Source organism: Mytilus californianus, unplaced genomic scaffold (genome assembly GCF_021869535.1).
Source record: "Mytilus californianus isolate M0D057914Y unplaced genomic scaffold, xbMytCali1.0.p SCAF_6, whole genome shotgun sequence".
In the NCBI taxonomy this organism is placed as follows: Eukaryota; Metazoa; Mollusca; class Bivalvia; order Mytilida; family Mytilidae; genus Mytilus; species Mytilus californianus.
Genome location: NW_026262712.1, coordinates 51,417,907 through 51,437,342, shown reverse-complemented (window position 1 = coordinate 51,437,342; position 19,436 = coordinate 51,417,907). Strand labels below are relative to the sequence as shown.

The window sequence follows — 19,436 nt, the reverse complement described above, 5'->3', positions numbered from 1 at the left end:
AAAGATACTTAGTTTAATCGCATACTCGACTTTTATCGACTTTTATCGATGTGATCCGAACAGTTAAGTAGCAAACACTGTAGGGTTACTTCTTGTATGATATAAAAGTGCTAAATCTTGGCGTTTTTTGATTTTGCATTTTCTAAATGTAAACAATGTAATCGTTGTTTACATCATAATACTTTTATCATAAAGGCATTTTGTATTGAATATTGATATTTTACTACTTATCGGCTGAATTTTGTAACATGAAACACATACATATTAGCCATGCATTTTTATGCTTTACTTATGTAAGCCGTATATAGGAAAACGTGTCAACTTCCACTTATGTTCTTAAACGCTAGCAGAGTATCATTCCAATTCGATGTAGAATAACGTGTGACTAACAGGAGAATAATCAGAATGCTGATATTCGGTTGAACAGATAGGAACTGCATATCAAGGGTACCATCTAAGTAACAAATGATTCTATAGTGACATGAACTAACTGATGCTGTTTTGTTTGTATAGTTCCAGTTTATAAATTATGTAATGGTTATAAAACAATGGTCACAACTATCTCGGGTAAGATAGACCTTAGGCGGGTTTGGCTGTCCTTGTTACGCCCTTTTATCTTCTATGCCTTCCAAACTTTCGGTCTGGGCCATACCTGATTATGGTTAATCAAGGAACACGCGTTGAACACATGGAAGTCATAGGGTTTTTCATAATTATTATACAGTTCAGAACTGAAGCAGACTTGTCAGGAACCCGTTATTAGTTGTTGTCTCTTTTGGTGTCTACCGTATTTGATTTTCGTTTTTTTTTTTAAATTTTACTATATACAATGTCGCTGTTTTTCACGTCGTTTGTATTGTTTCACATTTGTCATGCTTGTGTCTTTTATGGCGCACTTTTTTGCATGATTTGGTTGTTTACATGCTCGTCTTAATTTGGCCGGTGAATAGTTGTTTGGTGGCATTAATCAACATCTCCTTATTTTTACATTGTGTTTCATTACTATCTTACATTGATGTTCTTCAAAGCCAATATCGCATAGTCAGCTATAACAGGCCCCAAAATGACAAATGTAAATACTTGTATGCGCAAAAGACTAGATCAACGATTCGCGAAATTTATAATTTTAACTCAGTGAGAGTGTTGACCATAAGAGAAATAGGTTTGGCAACTCATGTGAATTGGATATAGCTTGATATCAACTCTCTCCGAATGCTCGTTTATTATCATATTGGAATTAAAGAGCTCGAGTTGATAGCAAGCAATATCCTATTCGAACTGGTTATGAAACCTATAATTCTCCAATTTCTTTATTAAAAGAATATTGATCATATTAATTTAAAAGTAATTGATTTGCAAACAATAAAATAACAAGGTAAAACTTATAATACAATTAAATATGAAAAAAATATTGTCTTTACACTTCACAGTATGTAAGTACCATCGGAAACCATCAATCCTTAACCAAATGAACACACATTTTGGTAAATAACAAGTGACCATCTAATAGTGTAAATATCCAACTGTCTTACAATGATAAAGAAACCACACTCAATTTGTTACATATTTCGTTTCGTAAGACTGTTATATAAAATACATTTTCAACAAACATTAAAATAAATGATTAATTATTATAAAGTACGTGTAATTAAATCCTGTGCATTGAAACTAAACCTAAGGTAAACTATATATGGCGACACTTTTCGTATTATCGTTTACAACAAAGAGTTGTTTATTTTCCCTGTTGTAACATAAATCCCATGAATAATTTATTCCATCCTCCTTTGTCAGTATGATTTGACGATCCTTTCCATCAGATGATATTCTGTGTATATTGTCAGACATCATTCCACCCACATAAACATTGCCCTTGTCATCTACATCGATACCCCTGGGGCGATTGAGATCAGAATGACTACAGAATATACTCTCTTGTCTGTCAGGTGTTATACGGTATACGTTACTGTCGCTGAAAGACCGTTCAGTATAGTAAATGTTGCTATCGTTGTCTATACAAAAGTCCCGTATTTCATTCTTTGTTGTTATACTACGTAGTATATTACCACTGATATCAATCTGACTAATAGTTGTGCCTCCATTAGACGTCCATATCTGACCATTACTACATGTCACAGCATAGCATCCTTTTCTTCCAGGTTTGATGCATCTCCCTATGGTAAGTGTTGTCAGATCTAAGATCTGGAATCCTTCATTGGCTGAAGAAACTATTGCCCGTTTATTGTCGATTATGGCGACGTCCCGTGATTTATGTTTCAATTTTATCTGGTGTACATCATTCCCGTCATATCCACATACATAGATGTGTAGTGAGTTATAATGTGACAATAGAAGTCTCTTTCCGGACACAAAACAACCGTTACTTATTCTAACATCTGATCCTAATACTTCTGTTAGAAACGAATAAGTTCGTTGTATTTTGCCAGACTCATCTTCCGTTGATTTTCTTGGTACTTGTACTTGTTGTAAATTGTGCTGTAATTCGGGTATATGCATTTGATTTTCTGTAAGTGAAATCTTTCCCATCGACTTAAGTACCATCGGAAGATCGTTTGTATCAAATGAATCAAATTCTATTTTGTTTTGCTTACTCAGCTCGCAAATATTGGTTTCTTCTATGTGTGTTTTATTATCCATTACTTTGATTGTCTGAAATAAAAGTACTTCGTTACTGATGCTTTCTATCGATGATAATTCGTTTATCCATGTCGCTACTGCCTCTTGTCGTCTCTGTGTTTTACGTTTCGCCTCATACATTTTTTGTTTAGTTGTGTTGTACTGTTTATTCAGTTCATCTATGGTTTCCTTTTCAATTTTATCTAGACGATTGTTCATCTGCTGTCTAGTGGAAGAAATCTGTTGGAGGATATTATCTTTTTGCCTGTCGAACAATTTTTCATCTTTAGTTTGACATATCAACACTTCATTGAACATTTTGCTCAAGTGTTTCATTCTACTCTTTAGATCAGCTAGGGCGGTTCCACAATTAACGCCTTTTGCTGCTCGATCTATAGAAATGATAGATTCGCAGTGTTTATGAGTGTCGGACAGACATAGATCACAGATGACCTTATCATGCTGAGTGCAGTACAGAACGGTCCTTTGGTCGGTATGGACATCGCAGTCTTTACTGATTTTCAGAATAGAAGAACTAAGATTACTGACTTGATGAAGGGGTATAACTTTATGTGGCGGATTAAATCTTCTGTGTACCTTTGCACACGCCTTACAAACTTCTTCTAAGCAGTTATTGCACCATGCTTCAGCCTCGTTTTCTTCGTCATCTCGTAAACATCCAGAACACAATTTTCTGTCCGTCATTCTAAGAAATAAAGAAAAGATTACTGAGTATATTTCGAATGATTTTTGTTATTCGAAAGAAAAAGTGCAAACGGGATTTCGTTTTGAATTGTTATATTATGTCTTGTTCGAGCCTTTTAATAGCTTTTTATGAGGTATGGATTTTGCTCAATGGTGAAGGCCTTACGATGAATTTAGTTGCGAACATCTACTTCATATGGTGTCTGTTGGACAGTTGTGTCATTCATACCACATTTCTATATTTTATATTGATAGATGTAGATATTGTTTTGCATGAATATACTATTTCAATTAAAACTAGCGTCTTCGATGACAATCTCGGTCCATGATTTGGAAGTAATTCTAAGTATAAAGACTGACCCCTCACGAAAAAAATGAAGTTTGTCAGACCTTTAAATTTTTGCAATCGTTGTGAACAGTATTCTTTTAGTCTGGGAAAAATAACCGATCAACATTATAATCCCTTTGCCGGCATGGTTTTCTTCTGAACAAAACAATTTAGAAATTTTATATTGAAACTTTCATAGATTATTTCATTGGGTTGAATTCAATTGGTAACGTTGTTTGGGGCTGTTGCTGATGACCAAACGAAATATATCATTATATAGTATACAGTTTTGCGTCAATTTGGCAAAAAAAGTTTTATTCAGAAAAATTGGGGAAATAACGGTCATGGTCGTAAAGTTATGTCGATTGGTCGTGCTTCTTGAAAGCTCTGAATAAAGATTTTGATCCATTATTCCTTTAATTGTGCATCATCGGATAACTTCTTACGATAATTTACAGTTCTAAATTAGATAACAAAGCATCAATGTAAAATCTAATAACAAACTGAATATTTTGTACAAATTATTTCATTGTTCAACATCATAGTAATCACATTATGTCGGACCACGATACAGTATATAGTAAATATTTGATTAGCAGGATCTTCCTGGAAGGGCGACCACATATATATCTGGTATCTTTTAAAATACTGTGATTTCACTATTATTCGTGGCATACCAATTTTCGTAGTTTTCGTGGATAAAGGTGAACAATGAATTTAAATGTTTAACTAATTTCAAATTTGATATCGGCTTGTATGTAGACTTTGGCAAAACCACGAAATCAAATATCCACGAAAATGCAAGATTTACTCAATCCACGAAAATTGGTACCCACGAAAATAAATGAATCCACAGTATAAAACATTCTTACGTTGACTTTTATTCTTTCACATATCAGTGAGAATCTCCTCCTGTGTTAATGTGTATCTTGCACTTCTTGCACCTGAAAAAAAGAGAATAAAATGTTGATCGTTAATGTAACTAGATACTAAATGTATAAAGAACAGGTGTCGCCAACCTAGATCTATGTGCATCATTACAGCCGATTTCATTGAGTGTGTAGCCAAATGTAATATCTTTGGTTAGCTTGCTTGTTAGCTGAACCGTGAAGTCATTATTAGGTCAGGTATACTACCCTCCTTTCGAAGTAGCCTAGTCGAACAGATAGATATATTGGTTATCTGCTGGACTAGTCTACTCCTAAAGGAGGGTAGTTTACCTGACCTGACCTAACAATGACTTTACGGTTCAGCTAACAGACAAGCTAAGCAAAGATATTTCTCGCTATCTTCTTTAGGTTTTAGTCCAAACTATAGACAACGAGTACATGATCATCATTTAAGAGCAATTACTCCTATCAAGAGTCTACTAACAGTTCCGGGAAAAAATAACTTAATAGAATACACTTACCTTCTGGCTATTCGAACAAAAGTATGTTTATTGTCCCCCGAGGTACCAACTATTTTCTGACGCAAAGCGTGAGAAATAGTTGCCGTCGAGGGGGACAATAAACTTGCTACTGGTAAAATAACCAGGAAATAAGTGTTTTATTATACAGAAAGAAACTAGTATATATTTCGAGACAATGCATAGATATTCCATGTGTACTATTACTCTTACAACTGTTCAAAATGCAATATTTTGGTTTACCGATAATTTTTTTAATTTGAAACGCACGACGTAAAACTTTTACGAATTTATATTCTGTATTGACGTCATAATAATTTGACTGCGCAAATAGCACAGTGGCAGTGTAAACAAGCATTCGGAAGTTTCGGAAGACGATTTAATTCAAACGATGATAAAAGTACGGGACAATTTCTCGTGAAATACAATTAAACGGTTCAAACAATATCGTAAAAATAGTAAATTTATTCGCCTATAATTTTACAAAGAAAATACATGCTGAGGTTTAATAATAAATCTTGCATTCTTGATAATTTTTCTATCTATCTTTTAAAGTTTTCAAGATAAGATGCAAGAACGTAGAAAAAAGGGTAAAAATTGTAATCAAGAGCTATAACGCCAAAAAAAGAGTCGACAGACGATTTAAGTCATGTTGAATTATTTATTGATCGTGTTTGTCAAAATCGTCATTGAAGAACAATAACTCCATTGATAAGAAGGATATTGACGATTTCTGTCTGAAATTGATTTGTCTTCCAGATATTTTTTTGCTTATCTAAGTTTCCATCTATCTATAAAGACATTAGACAAAAACGCAAAATATGAGCAACAATCATCATTCAAGGGCAGTAACTCCAATAAGGAGTTGACTAACAATTTCGGCTTTATTAGATATAAGAAGACGTGGTATGAGTGCCAATGAGTCAAATTTCCATCCAAGTCACAATTTGTAAAAAGTGAACCATTATGGGTCAAAGTACGGCCTTCAACACGGAGCCTTGGCTCACACCGAACAGCAAGCTATAAAGGGCCCCAAAAATGACTAGTGTAAAACCATTCAAACAGGAAAACCAACGGTCTAATTTATATAAAAAAACGAGAAAAGAGAAACACTTATGAACCACATCAACAAATGACCACCACTGAACAACAGGTTTCTGACTTGGGACAAGTGCAAACAAATGCAACGGGTTTAAACGTTTTAACAGGCGCCAACCTTCACCCTAACCTGAATGTAACATCACAACATAGCAAGACACACTATAAAATATCAATTGAAATGGCTTAACTCAATCAAAAGACATATTAACAACAAGTTGAAACAAGAGGCTGTCAGAGTGACAGCAAACCGGATTTTCCTGCAGAGGTCGAACCCTGACCAGTTGAGCAAGTATGGGCACTACATTTAAGCTTAAAACAGCTCTTAATTTGGATTGTGATTGAATATTTGACACAGCATAGGTTTGTGACACAAAATGAATGTGGTCAAAGAACTGAAATATTTGAAATTAAACATTTACCTATTATGGTCCAATATCCAAAATGAAAGTGCATATTAGAATCAACATATCAAAGAATCCCAAGAATTCAATTTTGATGAAATCAGACAAAAGTTTAATTTAGGATCCTTTGGACCTCAATGTGGACCAATTTGACAAAGGAGCCCACAATCCAAAATCTCTCAATACATGGTTAGATTCAGCATTTCAAAAAAACCCATAAATTCAATTTTTGTTGAATCAAACAAAGTTTAATTTTGAACCCTGATTTGGACCAACTTGAAAACTGGGCCCAAAATTCTAATATTTAAATACATGTTTAGATTCATTCTGTGCAAAGGGAAATAACTCAAACTGGATAAATAGTTCTCTAAAATAAGATATGATGCAATTTTTCAAATTATAATCAATAATATAATAACAACAACCAGTGATGACTAAGTTCTCTAAAATTAGATATGATTTAACACTCAAACATTGTTAGAACACAGCATATCAAAGAACCAAAGAATTCAATTGTTGATGAAATTAAACAAAAGTTTAATTTAGGACCCTTTGGACCTCAGTGTGGTATTATCTTATTAATAATGAAAAGAAATACAGGTTTAGATTAAGCATTTCAAAGGACCCAATATATATATTCAATTTATATTGAAATCAAACACAGTTTAATTTTGGACCCCGATTTGGACCAATTCAAAACTGGGCCCAAAATCAGATATCTAAATATATGTTTATTAATAGACAATATAAGCTTAGTTTTTAAAGGAGTTCACTTCATCAAAAAAAAATATATAGCATTCAGAAAATTAGTTTTTACAGAATAACAAACAAACTTGCCACAAAATTCTTCAAACAATTTTATACCAAAGAAAAGAAGAAAAAAATCCAAAATTTTATTGATCATTAATACAATGTCTTTTCAAAATCTATAAAACTTATCAGTAACAAGAATAATTGTAACAGGATGCTGTTACGAAGTCTCCCAAACAAAGCTCCAATAATTCGTCATTCCCATGGTCGCCTGACATTGGGCAAAGTCCAGTACAAATTGGTTTGTGATATGCATAAGTGACGCCTATGGATTGGCCCTGTATGTCATTCAAATCTTCTTGAAATGACGAACAGGAATATATATGGTTTAGATCTCGACCGTTTACAAGTTCTCAAAAAGGGGGGTGTAATCCCCAGGGGACTCGCCCTTTATTTCTCAACCGTTCACAAGTTCTTAAACAGGAGGGGGTGGGGGTGACCCCAGGGGACTCGCCTTTTATTTCATTTGATTAGTTTATTATCCCATACAAGAATATATATGGTTTCTGGGTGGGGATCTTGACCGTTTACAAGTTTTCAAAAAGAAGGGGGGGTGGGGGTTACCCCAGGGGACTTCCCCTACATTTCATTTGATTTGTTTTATTGTCCCATACAAGAATATATATGGTTTAGGGTGGGGATCTCGACCGTTTACAAGTTTTCAAAAAGAAGGGGGGTGGGGGTCACCCCCATGGACTTCTTCTATACTTCATTTGATTTGTTTTATTGTCCCATACAAGGATATATATGGTATAGGGGTGGGGATCTCGACCGTTTACAAGTTCTCAAACAGGAGGGGGTGGGGGTGATCCCAGGGGACTCGCCTTTTATTTCATTTGATTTGTTTTATTGTCCCATACAAAAATATATATGGTTTCAGGGTGGGGATCTTGACCGTTTACAAGTTTTCAAAAAGAAGGGGGGTTGGGTGAAACCGGGGACTCCCCCAATATTTCATTTAATTTGTTTTATTGTCCCATACAAGAATATATATGGTTTAGTGGAGGGGATTTCGACCGTTTACAAGATAAAAGCACATTTTCAAATTGAAGGGGGTGGGGGTAAGAATATACATGGTTTAGGGAGACTTAATTATCTACAAAATGTCTAATAATGAACAGTAAATTTCAAACTTTATATATACAGTCCTACAGATCTTATCAGGAAACAGAAAATTTTCGAATAAGTCTGTCACTCCAATGATTATCATTTGCTGAGATATTTCACAGATCTAGTTAATAATGAAAATCATACTTGCAAATCTGAAGGGTTATTTCCCTTTGAACAGAATTATGGTTTAACATAGTACTCAAACATTACATATATAATAATTAATAATGTTATTAACATCAAATTGTTTAATAATATAGCTTATAATCATCACCACTTAGGAAATCGAAAATTTCAAATAAATCTGTCACTCCAATTTTTATTGTGAGATAAGACATTTACTATAGGCTTAGTCATAATATGATAGCAAGTGAAAAATATTTAAAAATACCACTTTTGGATATTAAAAATGGCGATAACTCAAATAGGAGAAATACTAAAATCGTGAAAATTGAACTTGACCTTCATTTAGTCACAAGAAACAACATGTCTTAATTTGAAAAAAGTCATCACAGCGTGTTCATGTTATTGAAGAGACACTGTTTGGCAGCCGCCCGCCCGATCGACCGCCCGCCCGCACATCCCCAAATCAATAACCGATATTTCCTTCGAAAATCCAGTTAAAAACAAGTAAACATACACTGAACGAATAAATTTGATCTATGACACAATGTAATTACAATATTGATAAAAAGGGGGGATGTAAAACAATATCAGAAAGACGACTATAACCTTGGACAAAATGACGTTTAATAAAATAACGTACACAGGTCAATATAGTAATTTGTTGTAAGGAGTTCATGGAGTACAGAAATGATTTTTACAAAATAAATAAATTTGTTGTTCATAGTACGAGAACAGAAGTGAAAATTTATCGTCACGCTTAATACTTATCAAAGGTGGTATATCAAAAATAGTGATATGAGATATCACACAAAATATGTAAACATTGAATAACAAAAATGCATTACAAATTGTATCAACAGGTCAAATTAACACGAAAGTACGATTTGAGAGTACTCGCAGTTACTGAAAGCTAGTTCAAAGCCAAAAACAATTGATAATAAAAGATCAGAGTTCCAATGTCCCCCGCTTTGAACATATTTTATCTATTCAGGTGCAATTACTGAAATAAAAACACTTTTTTGTTGTTCTTTAAAACAATTTATAAATAAAAACGTGCTTGGGGTGGACCAAAAAGTTTTTTTTTTATTGTATACTAAATATTTTATAAAAAAATTGTACCTGTGTGAGCGCTAACAAGGCCATTTTCCATAAATTTAATATTTCCAAGGGTCATAACTCTTTTAGAAAAATTCGATCGTCCACCATTATAGAACTTGTCCGAGGTATTGCTGATTTTAACCTATAGTATAAGTTTTATAAAAATCTGGCATGTATTGTACCCGTGAGAGCGCTACCGAGGCCATTTTCCATGAATTGAATATTTCCAAGGGTCATAACACTTTTTAAAAAAGTCGATCGTCCACCATTATATAAAATGTCCGAGATATCGCTGATATTAACCTATAGTATAAGTTTTATAAAAATCTGGCAAGAATTGTACCCGTGAGAGCGCTAACGAGGCAATTTTCCATAAATTTGATATTTCAAGGGTCGTAACTCTTTTAAAAAAGGTTATCGTCCACCATTATAGAACTTGTCCGAGATATTTCTGATATTTAAGGAATAACTGTAATATTTTTTCTGTCTATGAAGAAATAACATAAAAAATGTGGTGCACACTGAATAACCCGCGTAGCGAGTTATTTGAAAGTGTGCACCACAGTTTTTATGTTATTTCTTCTCTACTTCTACTTCTACCAATACGCGGCCACCATCAATAAGTTGATTATTTTGCCACTTTTTGGATGCGCATTTAAAATTTAGACAAAAAAGCAAAAAAATAAAAAATAAATATTGAATTGATTTGAATTGTGCTCTACATCATATAAACAGTGAATTTAAAAACATCTTGGCGTTGATCTAGTTCATCTCATGCAGGTAAGTCTTGAAGCATTCAAGACTACCTGCATTGGTGGCAGTATGTGGTAGGGCATTCCAGTCTCTTATCGTCCTTGGGTAAAAAGATCCTTCCGCACTTCGGTCCTACAAGATGGTACTTGGTATCCATTAGTGTTGATGTTTCTGGATAGCCTATCTGGTGGAATGAGAGTATTACTGGGGTCAACTTTCACCATCCCGTTGGCAAGTTTACAAATCATTGTAAGCCTTGATGTTCTCCTACAGTCTTCGAGGGTGTAAAGATTGTTCTCAATCTTTCTTACAATACCTTTAGTCTGTAGATATTTATTCTATTCAATAGCTTTTCGAAATACATTAGCCAGGTTTTCTAAATAAAATAACAACTAAACTACTATTTCAAGAAATAGAAATTATTATTATTACTATAAATTACTACAAAGAATGAAAGTACAATATGTTTAACGGTTTTCTGTGATTTTCGTGCGTGAAGTATTTACCTATTAAGTTTCTGTAAAGATGAGTTCAAATTCGTTTTGCCATTCGGAAAATCCCCTTTTTATAATCCTTAGCACGCCTTATCCTTGCGCGTAAGAAAATAGGTCGCTACTGGTCAAGGTTAATCATATAAATCACTGTCAATACATACGTAAATATTGGATTATAAAGAAAGAAATCACGATTTCATACGTCTCGACACCGATTTATCAATATAAAGCATATGAACACAAGTAACTAAAGAAATGTAGGATTAATAACAAGTTAGAAAACAAAGATGTTATTCGAATGCCACATGTTGGCGGAATTTCGTAACGCTAAATCGGCAACTTCCAATTTTGCCGGGAACGACGTTACGTTAACACAAAGGTAAAACCGCGTTATTGAATGTTCACAACACTGCCCTCCGTCAAAATAGAATTTCGTCTCGAAATTTAAATAATTGCGAAATATTAAATCATTAGATACAATTAAACAAAATCTAAACAAGCACCTGCTATCTCAATAGAATATTAAAATTAAGAAAATTTGTTTTTGTCAATGTTGACTAGATCACGAATATATCACAATTCTTGACACCTATAATAATAAAAGTGTACCAATGATATATAAAACAATATACATATAAATAATGTCAACAATTTTGTAGTTTTGTGTCTTTCAATATAATAAATAAACTGTTTATAAAATTTTCAATGTTTTCTTTGTCCAACAACTTCACTGTATTATTGGTTCGTCTCTTTTTGTCTTTCTTTCTGTATCCTCTTCTGTTCTTTTTTTTTTCTTTATGTGTCCTCTTCTGTTCTTTTCTCTTTCTGTGTCCTCTTCTGCTCTTTTCTTCCTTTTTCTCCAATCTTTTTGTGTGTCTTGAGTTACCTGTTTTTCATTCTCATGTTCTTTCTTAGTTTGGTCTAAATCTGTTTTACGGAAACTTTCTTTCAGTTGACTTATTTTTTCCACCTGACAGAAAAAGTTTCCATCCTCTTTTTTAACTGAAACATTTACAATTTCTTCCGTAACTGGAATATTTTGATTTTCTTCTGTTACTGGAACATTCACAATTTCTTCTGTAACATTTACATTTTCTTCTGTAACATTTACAGTTTCTTCTGTAAAATTTATATTTTCCTCTGTAACATTTTCATTTTCTTCTGTAACATTAACGTTTTCTTCTGTAACATTAACAATTTCTTCTGTAACATTAACATTTTCTCCTTTAACATTTACATTTTCTTCTTTAACATTTACATTTTCTTTTGTAATATTAACGTTTTCTTCTGTAACATTTACATTTTCTTCTGTAACATTCACATTTTCTTCTGTAACATTAACGTTTTCTTCTGTAACATTTACATTTTCTCCTTTAACATTTACATTTTCTTCTGTAACATTTACATTTTCTTCTGTAATATTAACATTTTCTTCTGTAACATTAACGTTTTCTTCTGTAACATTTACATTTTCTTCTTTAATATTTACATTTTCTTCTGTAACATTTACATTTTCTTCTTGCAAGAGCTCAGGCAACATCTGGACATCGACCTTGTCCGTCTGTGTACCCTTATAACTTGTACTGGTAATATTTCCTATATGTACATGCATGTCCTGCGTACTTGCTACCATGGGTTTTCTGTCATCGGCCATTACCGGCTCTACCATCGAATCTCTGATTGACAGGAACTCACTTCTTTCCGCTTCTTTGTCAATGATAAGCCCAGAATTGGTGTCCTTTACTCCGACTCTGGCTTCTCTATCAGTTTGTCTCTTAGTCTCACATTCAATCCGCTGACCATTAAACTGTAAGCCTTGCATAGGATTGATTGTGATATTCATTTCATCAATTAGGTCACAACCTAATAACATGTTATCTCCAATGGGTGCTACATAAACTGGCCATTTGAAGGTTTCACTTCCCAGATCAACTTCTACCTCTGTAATCCCTCTTGTTGTCAAGTTCTTACCGGCCTCAGCAACTACCAAATTTCTTGCTGCTCTCCTTAGTTTTGGCCGTTTACTCCCAGGAATCTGATTATACAACTTCTCACTTAGAACCGTCACCTCTGCTCCAGTGTCAATAACTGCATTCGTCACAATCTTGTTAATGACCACTGGAACTGTAATGCTAGCTGCTGTCACCCGAGCAATGATAATATTTCCTTCTATCCCGTTGATCGGTTCTGCATTACCCATTACCTCCTTTGGTGTGTTCTCTGGTGTGTTCTGTTGTATCTCCTTAGACTCCTCAAACAACATCTTTAGGCTTAAATCTAGGTCCCGTATATCTAGGCTATCTTCTTCAAATGATCTCTTTATATAAGCTGTATTCACTGATTTTTTCGGTTCAACCAAATGCTCTTTCATTTGGCAATGTTTCTCTTCATATTTCAAATTATTCTCTTTAACTTTTTCTTTACCATGTTTAGGGGCTGACACTTGGTCGATAGTCTCAACCCTTAGCAGTTTAAAGACTCTTCATTTTGGTTTTGACTCCTTTCATTATTCCTTATAAAACCACCTCTATTTTCTTTATGATTATGATACGGGCTTCTCTTTTCTTTTGGACAATCTCTTATGTAATGGCCTTCCTCATTACAGTTAAAGCATCTGGAATTCTTCATCTTGGTCGTATGGTCTCTATACACTTGCTTATTTTGCCATGGCCTACTGTCATAATCCTGTTGTGTATAATACCTTGCTATTTCTCTTTTAATGGTTGTCTCTAGTGACTCCGAAATTCCTCTTTCAAACTGAGTCATTCTTTCTTCTGTAACAAATCTTTTCCCTCCTACTTTTCTGACCTCTATATCTTCGGACCCGCAATCATTTCTATAAATTTCCTCTGTTGTACCAAGCTGACGGATGTTTCTATCTCTTGTACCTCTCTTATATGTTTCATACAGGGTAACTTGGTGTATTGCCTCTGTTATGCTGGTTATCCTTTTTGTCAGTAGCTCAATAGCAATACTCTGGTCCGGCAATCCTCTAAGCATATACTCCACACTGAGTGTACTGTGTGTTGCTGTGTCAATTGTGGGGAAAGACTTCCTGACCAACATCTCGACCCTTGAAGCATACTCTTGAATTGTTTCTCTATCATACTTTTTCAGAGTATGAAGCTCTTGTCTGTATGTTTCCGGGTACCCATGATCTCCAAATCTATTTGACATGGCTGCACAAAGTGCTGAAAATGATCTTTTTGTCTCTGGTGTAAGAAATGAGGCATATACCATTGCTTCATCTTTGAGGGCTGTAACCAGTTCTATGGCTTTGGTTGATGGAGTCCAATTGTTCATTTCCGCAATCAGTTCAAATTGCATCACATATGCGTTCCATGGATCCTTTCCGTTATAGAATGGCACTCTTGTTCTGCGTCCATTATCATTAAATCTTGGAACTTCTGATGTATTGATATACTGTGGTCCACTGGGATGCTGCATTGGTAACAAGTCTGGCTCTGTGATTGGTTGATACTGTTGGAAATTTCTATTTTGAACTGGATATTGTGAAAAATTACTGTTCGGGGCTTGATTTTGTATATATCGGCTATTCTGTACTGTATTTTGCGAATAGTTACTTCTTTGCATTGTATTATAAGGATAGGTGTTGCTCACAAATTGACTCTGAGTATACAAGTCCTTGTTAAGAACTGGATTCTGTGAAATGCTGCTGCTAACAATATCCTGGTTTACATGGCTATGGGTACCAGCATATACATTCGGCTCTATATACTCTGTTGACTGGGTAATTGTGTTGACCAGATTTTGATTAGGGTTTGTTTGACTTGAACTTGGTATCTGAAAGCTGTTTTGTTTGGCTGTTCTCTTTAATTCAAAATTTTCATTCTTTAAGGCATCTAATTGTCTTCTTAATTGTATGAGCTCATCACTATCAGAATTGGTTGATCTTGAAATTAAAGCGCTATCACTTCGACTTTGAGTTGGAACAAGGAACGGATTAGTGTTATTCTCAATTTCTTTACTTATAGCAGGTAAGTTGATAGTATGATCCATGGTACAAGGATTTTCATCAGTCAAATGAGTTATCTCCCTTTCTCCTTCATTAATTGAAGTAGGCAATATATTTGGATACTTATTTATTGTCTCCCCATTACTGAATTCAGGGATATTAAACCTTGCATTAAAATAATCATGAGAGTTTCTAGATTCCCCTGAAAAATGGGCCTCCATATTCCCAGATGATATGGAATGCTTGGGAATGGCTAAACTACTTGGTGGGTTTATTCCAGATCCCCTTCCTCTTCCCCTTCCTAAAGACATTGATCCCGTAGACATACTAGGTTGTCTATTTCTCAAATTATACATCCTACTTTTGACTGCTAAATGGAATCAAGAGTTTCAATTTACTAATCAACTTGGATTAAATTTTATCCTTGTTGAAATTGATAAAGAATTTCCTATGCCTTACTTTTAAAACACAATTTGGATTATGAATCTATCCTTACTTTGTGAAATAGACTATATACATTACAAACTTGAAATAGACTATAGACGTTCAACTTTGACCTTAATGAAATATAACTACAACTTAGATTTATATTTATCCTTGTTGTAAAACTTATTTTGTGAAATGTACTATTTAATTTACAACTTCGAAATAGACTATAATTTTTTTTTTTAAACTTCGACTCTATCGAAAAATTATTATAACTACAACTTGGATTTATATTTATCCTTGTTGTAAAAAAATAAGCTTATGAAATGGACTATTTAATTTACAACTTTGAAATAGACTATAAATTTTACAACTGGACCCTATTGAAAAAATTATGGTTTTAATATTATTATTCAACTTGGATTCAGATTTATTCCTGTTAAAAATAGACTCCTAACTTTAAAACTCAACTTGGATTAAAGTTTATCCTTATTGAATATGGTATTCAATATTAATCTAGCTCAACTTGGATTTTATTTTATCCTTGTTGAAATTTGACTTAAAATTTTTTATCTTTTAACATTCAACTTAGATTAGAATTTATCTTTGTTGATGTTTACCCCTTAACTATTTTATTTCAACTTATAGATTCATATTTATCCTTGTTGATATATACTCAAATTTAATAATTATAACCTTTTCAACTTGGATTAGAATTTATCCTTGTTGACATAGATTTTGATTAACTATATTATTTCTTTTCAACTTGGATTTATATTTATCCTTGTTGAATTTAAAACTACTGAAAGATATACTATAAGCTTAATTAATCTCACCAACTGTACTTTTCTTTTCTTTCATCTTTTGTTGAAGTGTCCTTTTTTATTATGTTCAGTTTTTTTTTTTAAGTGTAAACAAATATGGACAGTAACAATTTAAAATATTTTTACTTATCAATTGCGTGCCTAATAAAATATTCACGTAGATTCTTAAAATTTTCTTTAAAAAGAAAAACTAAATTCGCTGCCACCAGTGTAAAGATTATTCTCAATCTTTCTTACAATACCTTTAGTCTGTAGATATTTATTCTATTCAATAGCTTTTCGAAATACATTAGCCAGGTTTTCTAAATAAAATAACAACTAAACTACTATTTCAAGAAATAGAAATTATTATTATTACTATAAATTACTACAAAGAATGAAAGTACAATATGTTTAACGGTTTTCTGTGATTTTCGTGCGTGAAGTATTTACCTATTAAGTTTCTGTAAAGATGAGTTCAAATTCGTTTTGCTATTCGGAAAATCCCCTTTTTATAATCCTTAGCACGCCTTATCCTTGCGCGTAAGAAAATAGGTCGCTACTGGTCAAGGTTAATCATATAAATCACTGTCAATACATACGTAAATATTGGATTATAAAGAAAGAAATCACGATTTCATACGTCTCGACACCGATTTATCAATATAAAGCATATGAACACAAGTAACTAAAGAAATGTAGGATTAATAACAAGTTAGAAAACAAAGATGTTATTCGAATGCCACATGTTGGCGGAATTTCGTAACGCTAAATCGGCAACTTCCAATTTTGCCGGGAACGACGTTACGTTAACACAAAGGTAAAACCGCGTTATTGAATGTTCACAACAGAGGGTTTTCCATTCTAGTTGGTTAAGCATGTCACTAACAGATGATGTGTTATGATATCTGTTAGTGACATATCTGGCTGCTCTCCTCTGTACCATTTCCAGTCGGTTTTTGTTGTTTTGTTGATAAGGATCCCAGACTGTACATGCATATTCTAGAGTCGGTCTTACAAGTGATTTGTATGCAGTATCTTTTATTTCGAATAGGCAGAAAAAATATTACAGTCATTCCTTATAATTTAATTCTAAAAAGGAGTAAATCATGATGAAAACGTTGATGACGTCACAGTCACATGACAAAATTATGTCTATGAGCTGATAGTCAAAACACTTTCAGCCAATCAGAAAATGTGTTTCTTCAAAATTAAATTATTAACCTATAGTATAAGTTTTAGAAAAATCTGCCATGAATTGTAACTGTGAGAGCGGACGGACACACGGACGGACGCACGGGCGGACGTCCGGTATTTCCATGTCCCCCGCAACGTGTTACGCGGGGGACAATAAATAATCATGCACCAGAGACTTAAATCAACTAAAACATATCCCAGGGATTTAGTGTTTTAACGTCATGGACAGTCAAAGAAGACATGACTAGTGAAATGCCAAAATAAAAATCGACAGGCAGTAGGATAGTTAGGATTTAACCTTATAATAAATATGTATAATGTTATATATAGATAAAGCAATCTGTATATAGAAAATGAACGAAGATGTGTTTTTAAACATCCCCAAAAAAAAACATTTAAAAAGAATACAAATTTAGTTATGTTTAATTTGTGGATGACAAAATCGATATTTGTGCCAATGAAAACAATATTTAAAGATCTAATTACAACATTGATTAAGATAACCTTTACTTATAAGTTTGTTTAAAGGTTTAATGAGTTTACACGGATTACGTAGTGATTTCCACGCTTTTAGTACAATATTACCGTAAAATTTAGGATGTGAAATACAGTTTTTAATAAGTTTTCTACAGGAACAGCCAAATTTACAAATCAAATCTTTGTATCTATGAAAGAATTTAGTAAAAGTTTCAAGTACTTTGTGGTAACGAAATCCCTGAATTTATAATTTACCAGTAATGCATTGATTACGTTCGTTAAAATCTATGACATCACTACATACACGGTCATAACGAACGAGTTGGGATATATATATATATATAAACACCGTATGATGGAGCCAAAGGAACATCTTCGTCTAAAAAAGGAAAATGAACAATGAAAAATCGTCTCTTTTGTCGTAAATTTTAGCATGGAGTTTCCCTTTGGAAATTGAAATGTCTAACTCTAGAAAAGGACAACATCTGCTGTTTGTGTTAGATTTATTTAAAGTAAGTTCCTTTGGGTAAATTTCGGTAGTATATTTAGAGAACTCTGGATTTTTTACACCTAATAGCAGATCTTGCCTTGCTGGTCATGTTTGCCTATTAGAGTAATTCAAGGGCAATCACTCTAGTAAGAAGTCGGCTGACATTTTTTGGCAAATGGACAATGCGTTATCATTTTAAACATTTTTTTCGAGTCAGATTTTTTTTATTTTCAGAGCGGTTTCCAAGATTATAGACAAATCTTGCATTTTACCCTTATGCTCTATGTTTAGCCAAGTCAGAGGTGAAGATTTTTGTAAAATTAACAGACGACGATGACGGACGAGCAATATTTTCCTCGAATTGGGTCAGAAGTTTCAGTTAAAGCTAATAATAGGAAGAATAGAATATCAAAGAATAGTCTGTAACAAATACCACTTAGTGAAGACAAGAAATCACCAAATTAGTCAGTAGGTTGAGAATAGTGTGTTGACTGAAAATAATGATGATTCTTTTCGGTCATTTAAGTGAAAGGTGGATTTCCTTCGCAACAGATAAATACTTTCATACAGATTGCTCGTTTTGCAGCGGGTGTGAATATTGGAGAGCACGTGGATATTTGTTTTATCGTAAACAAGTCATGTATATAGGTTGTGAAAATTTGAATGAAGATTAAAATATTCTTACCGTCTTAAATGATCCCAAATTCTGTATTAATTGATAGCAAAATGGCGGACGAGGAAGTAAATACGTTCTGCTGACTTACCTTTCGGGTTCTTTAAATAGCGATGTCGATACACAAATAATACGGATAGTTTAACATGAATGTTTATTTTTAGTGTCAGTAAACCTTTATAAAGTTATTTGACCTACTTAACATTCTAAATCAGATGACATCTGTGATACTTATTCAGAAGTTCAGGGTGTTAAAATGTTTACAAATGATTAAAAACATTTCATTTCTATATACGGTTCTTATACAGCCTTGCCATTCGTCACAACTCGGCCGATTCCGTACCTTCATCTAAGGATGATAGAAGGAGAGTAGCGGATTCACCCGAGGATTGCCGATTAACAGCCTTGCCTTACAAATATTTGGTT

At 33.5% G+C, this 19,436-nt stretch overlaps 1 protein-coding gene across 1 annotated transcript; it reads right to left on the bottom strand.

The window, feature by feature from the left end:
- Positions 1 to 1,620: 1,620 nt before the first annotated feature.
- On the bottom strand, positions 1,621 to 19,079 carry LOC127704425 (uncharacterized). Its single transcript, XM_052208463.1, has 3 exons — positions 19,023 to 19,079; positions 4,540 to 4,611; positions 1,621 to 3,340 (listed from the first exon to the last, which is right to left on the bottom strand). Exon 3 carries the CDS (start codon positions 3,337 to 3,339, stop codon positions 1,675 to 1,677), a length of 1,665 nt encoding a protein of 554 aa, XP_052064423.1. The 5' UTR covers position 3,340; positions 4,540 to 4,611; positions 19,023 to 19,079; the 3' UTR covers positions 1,621 to 1,674.
- Positions 19,080 to 19,436: the final 357 nt, after the last annotated feature.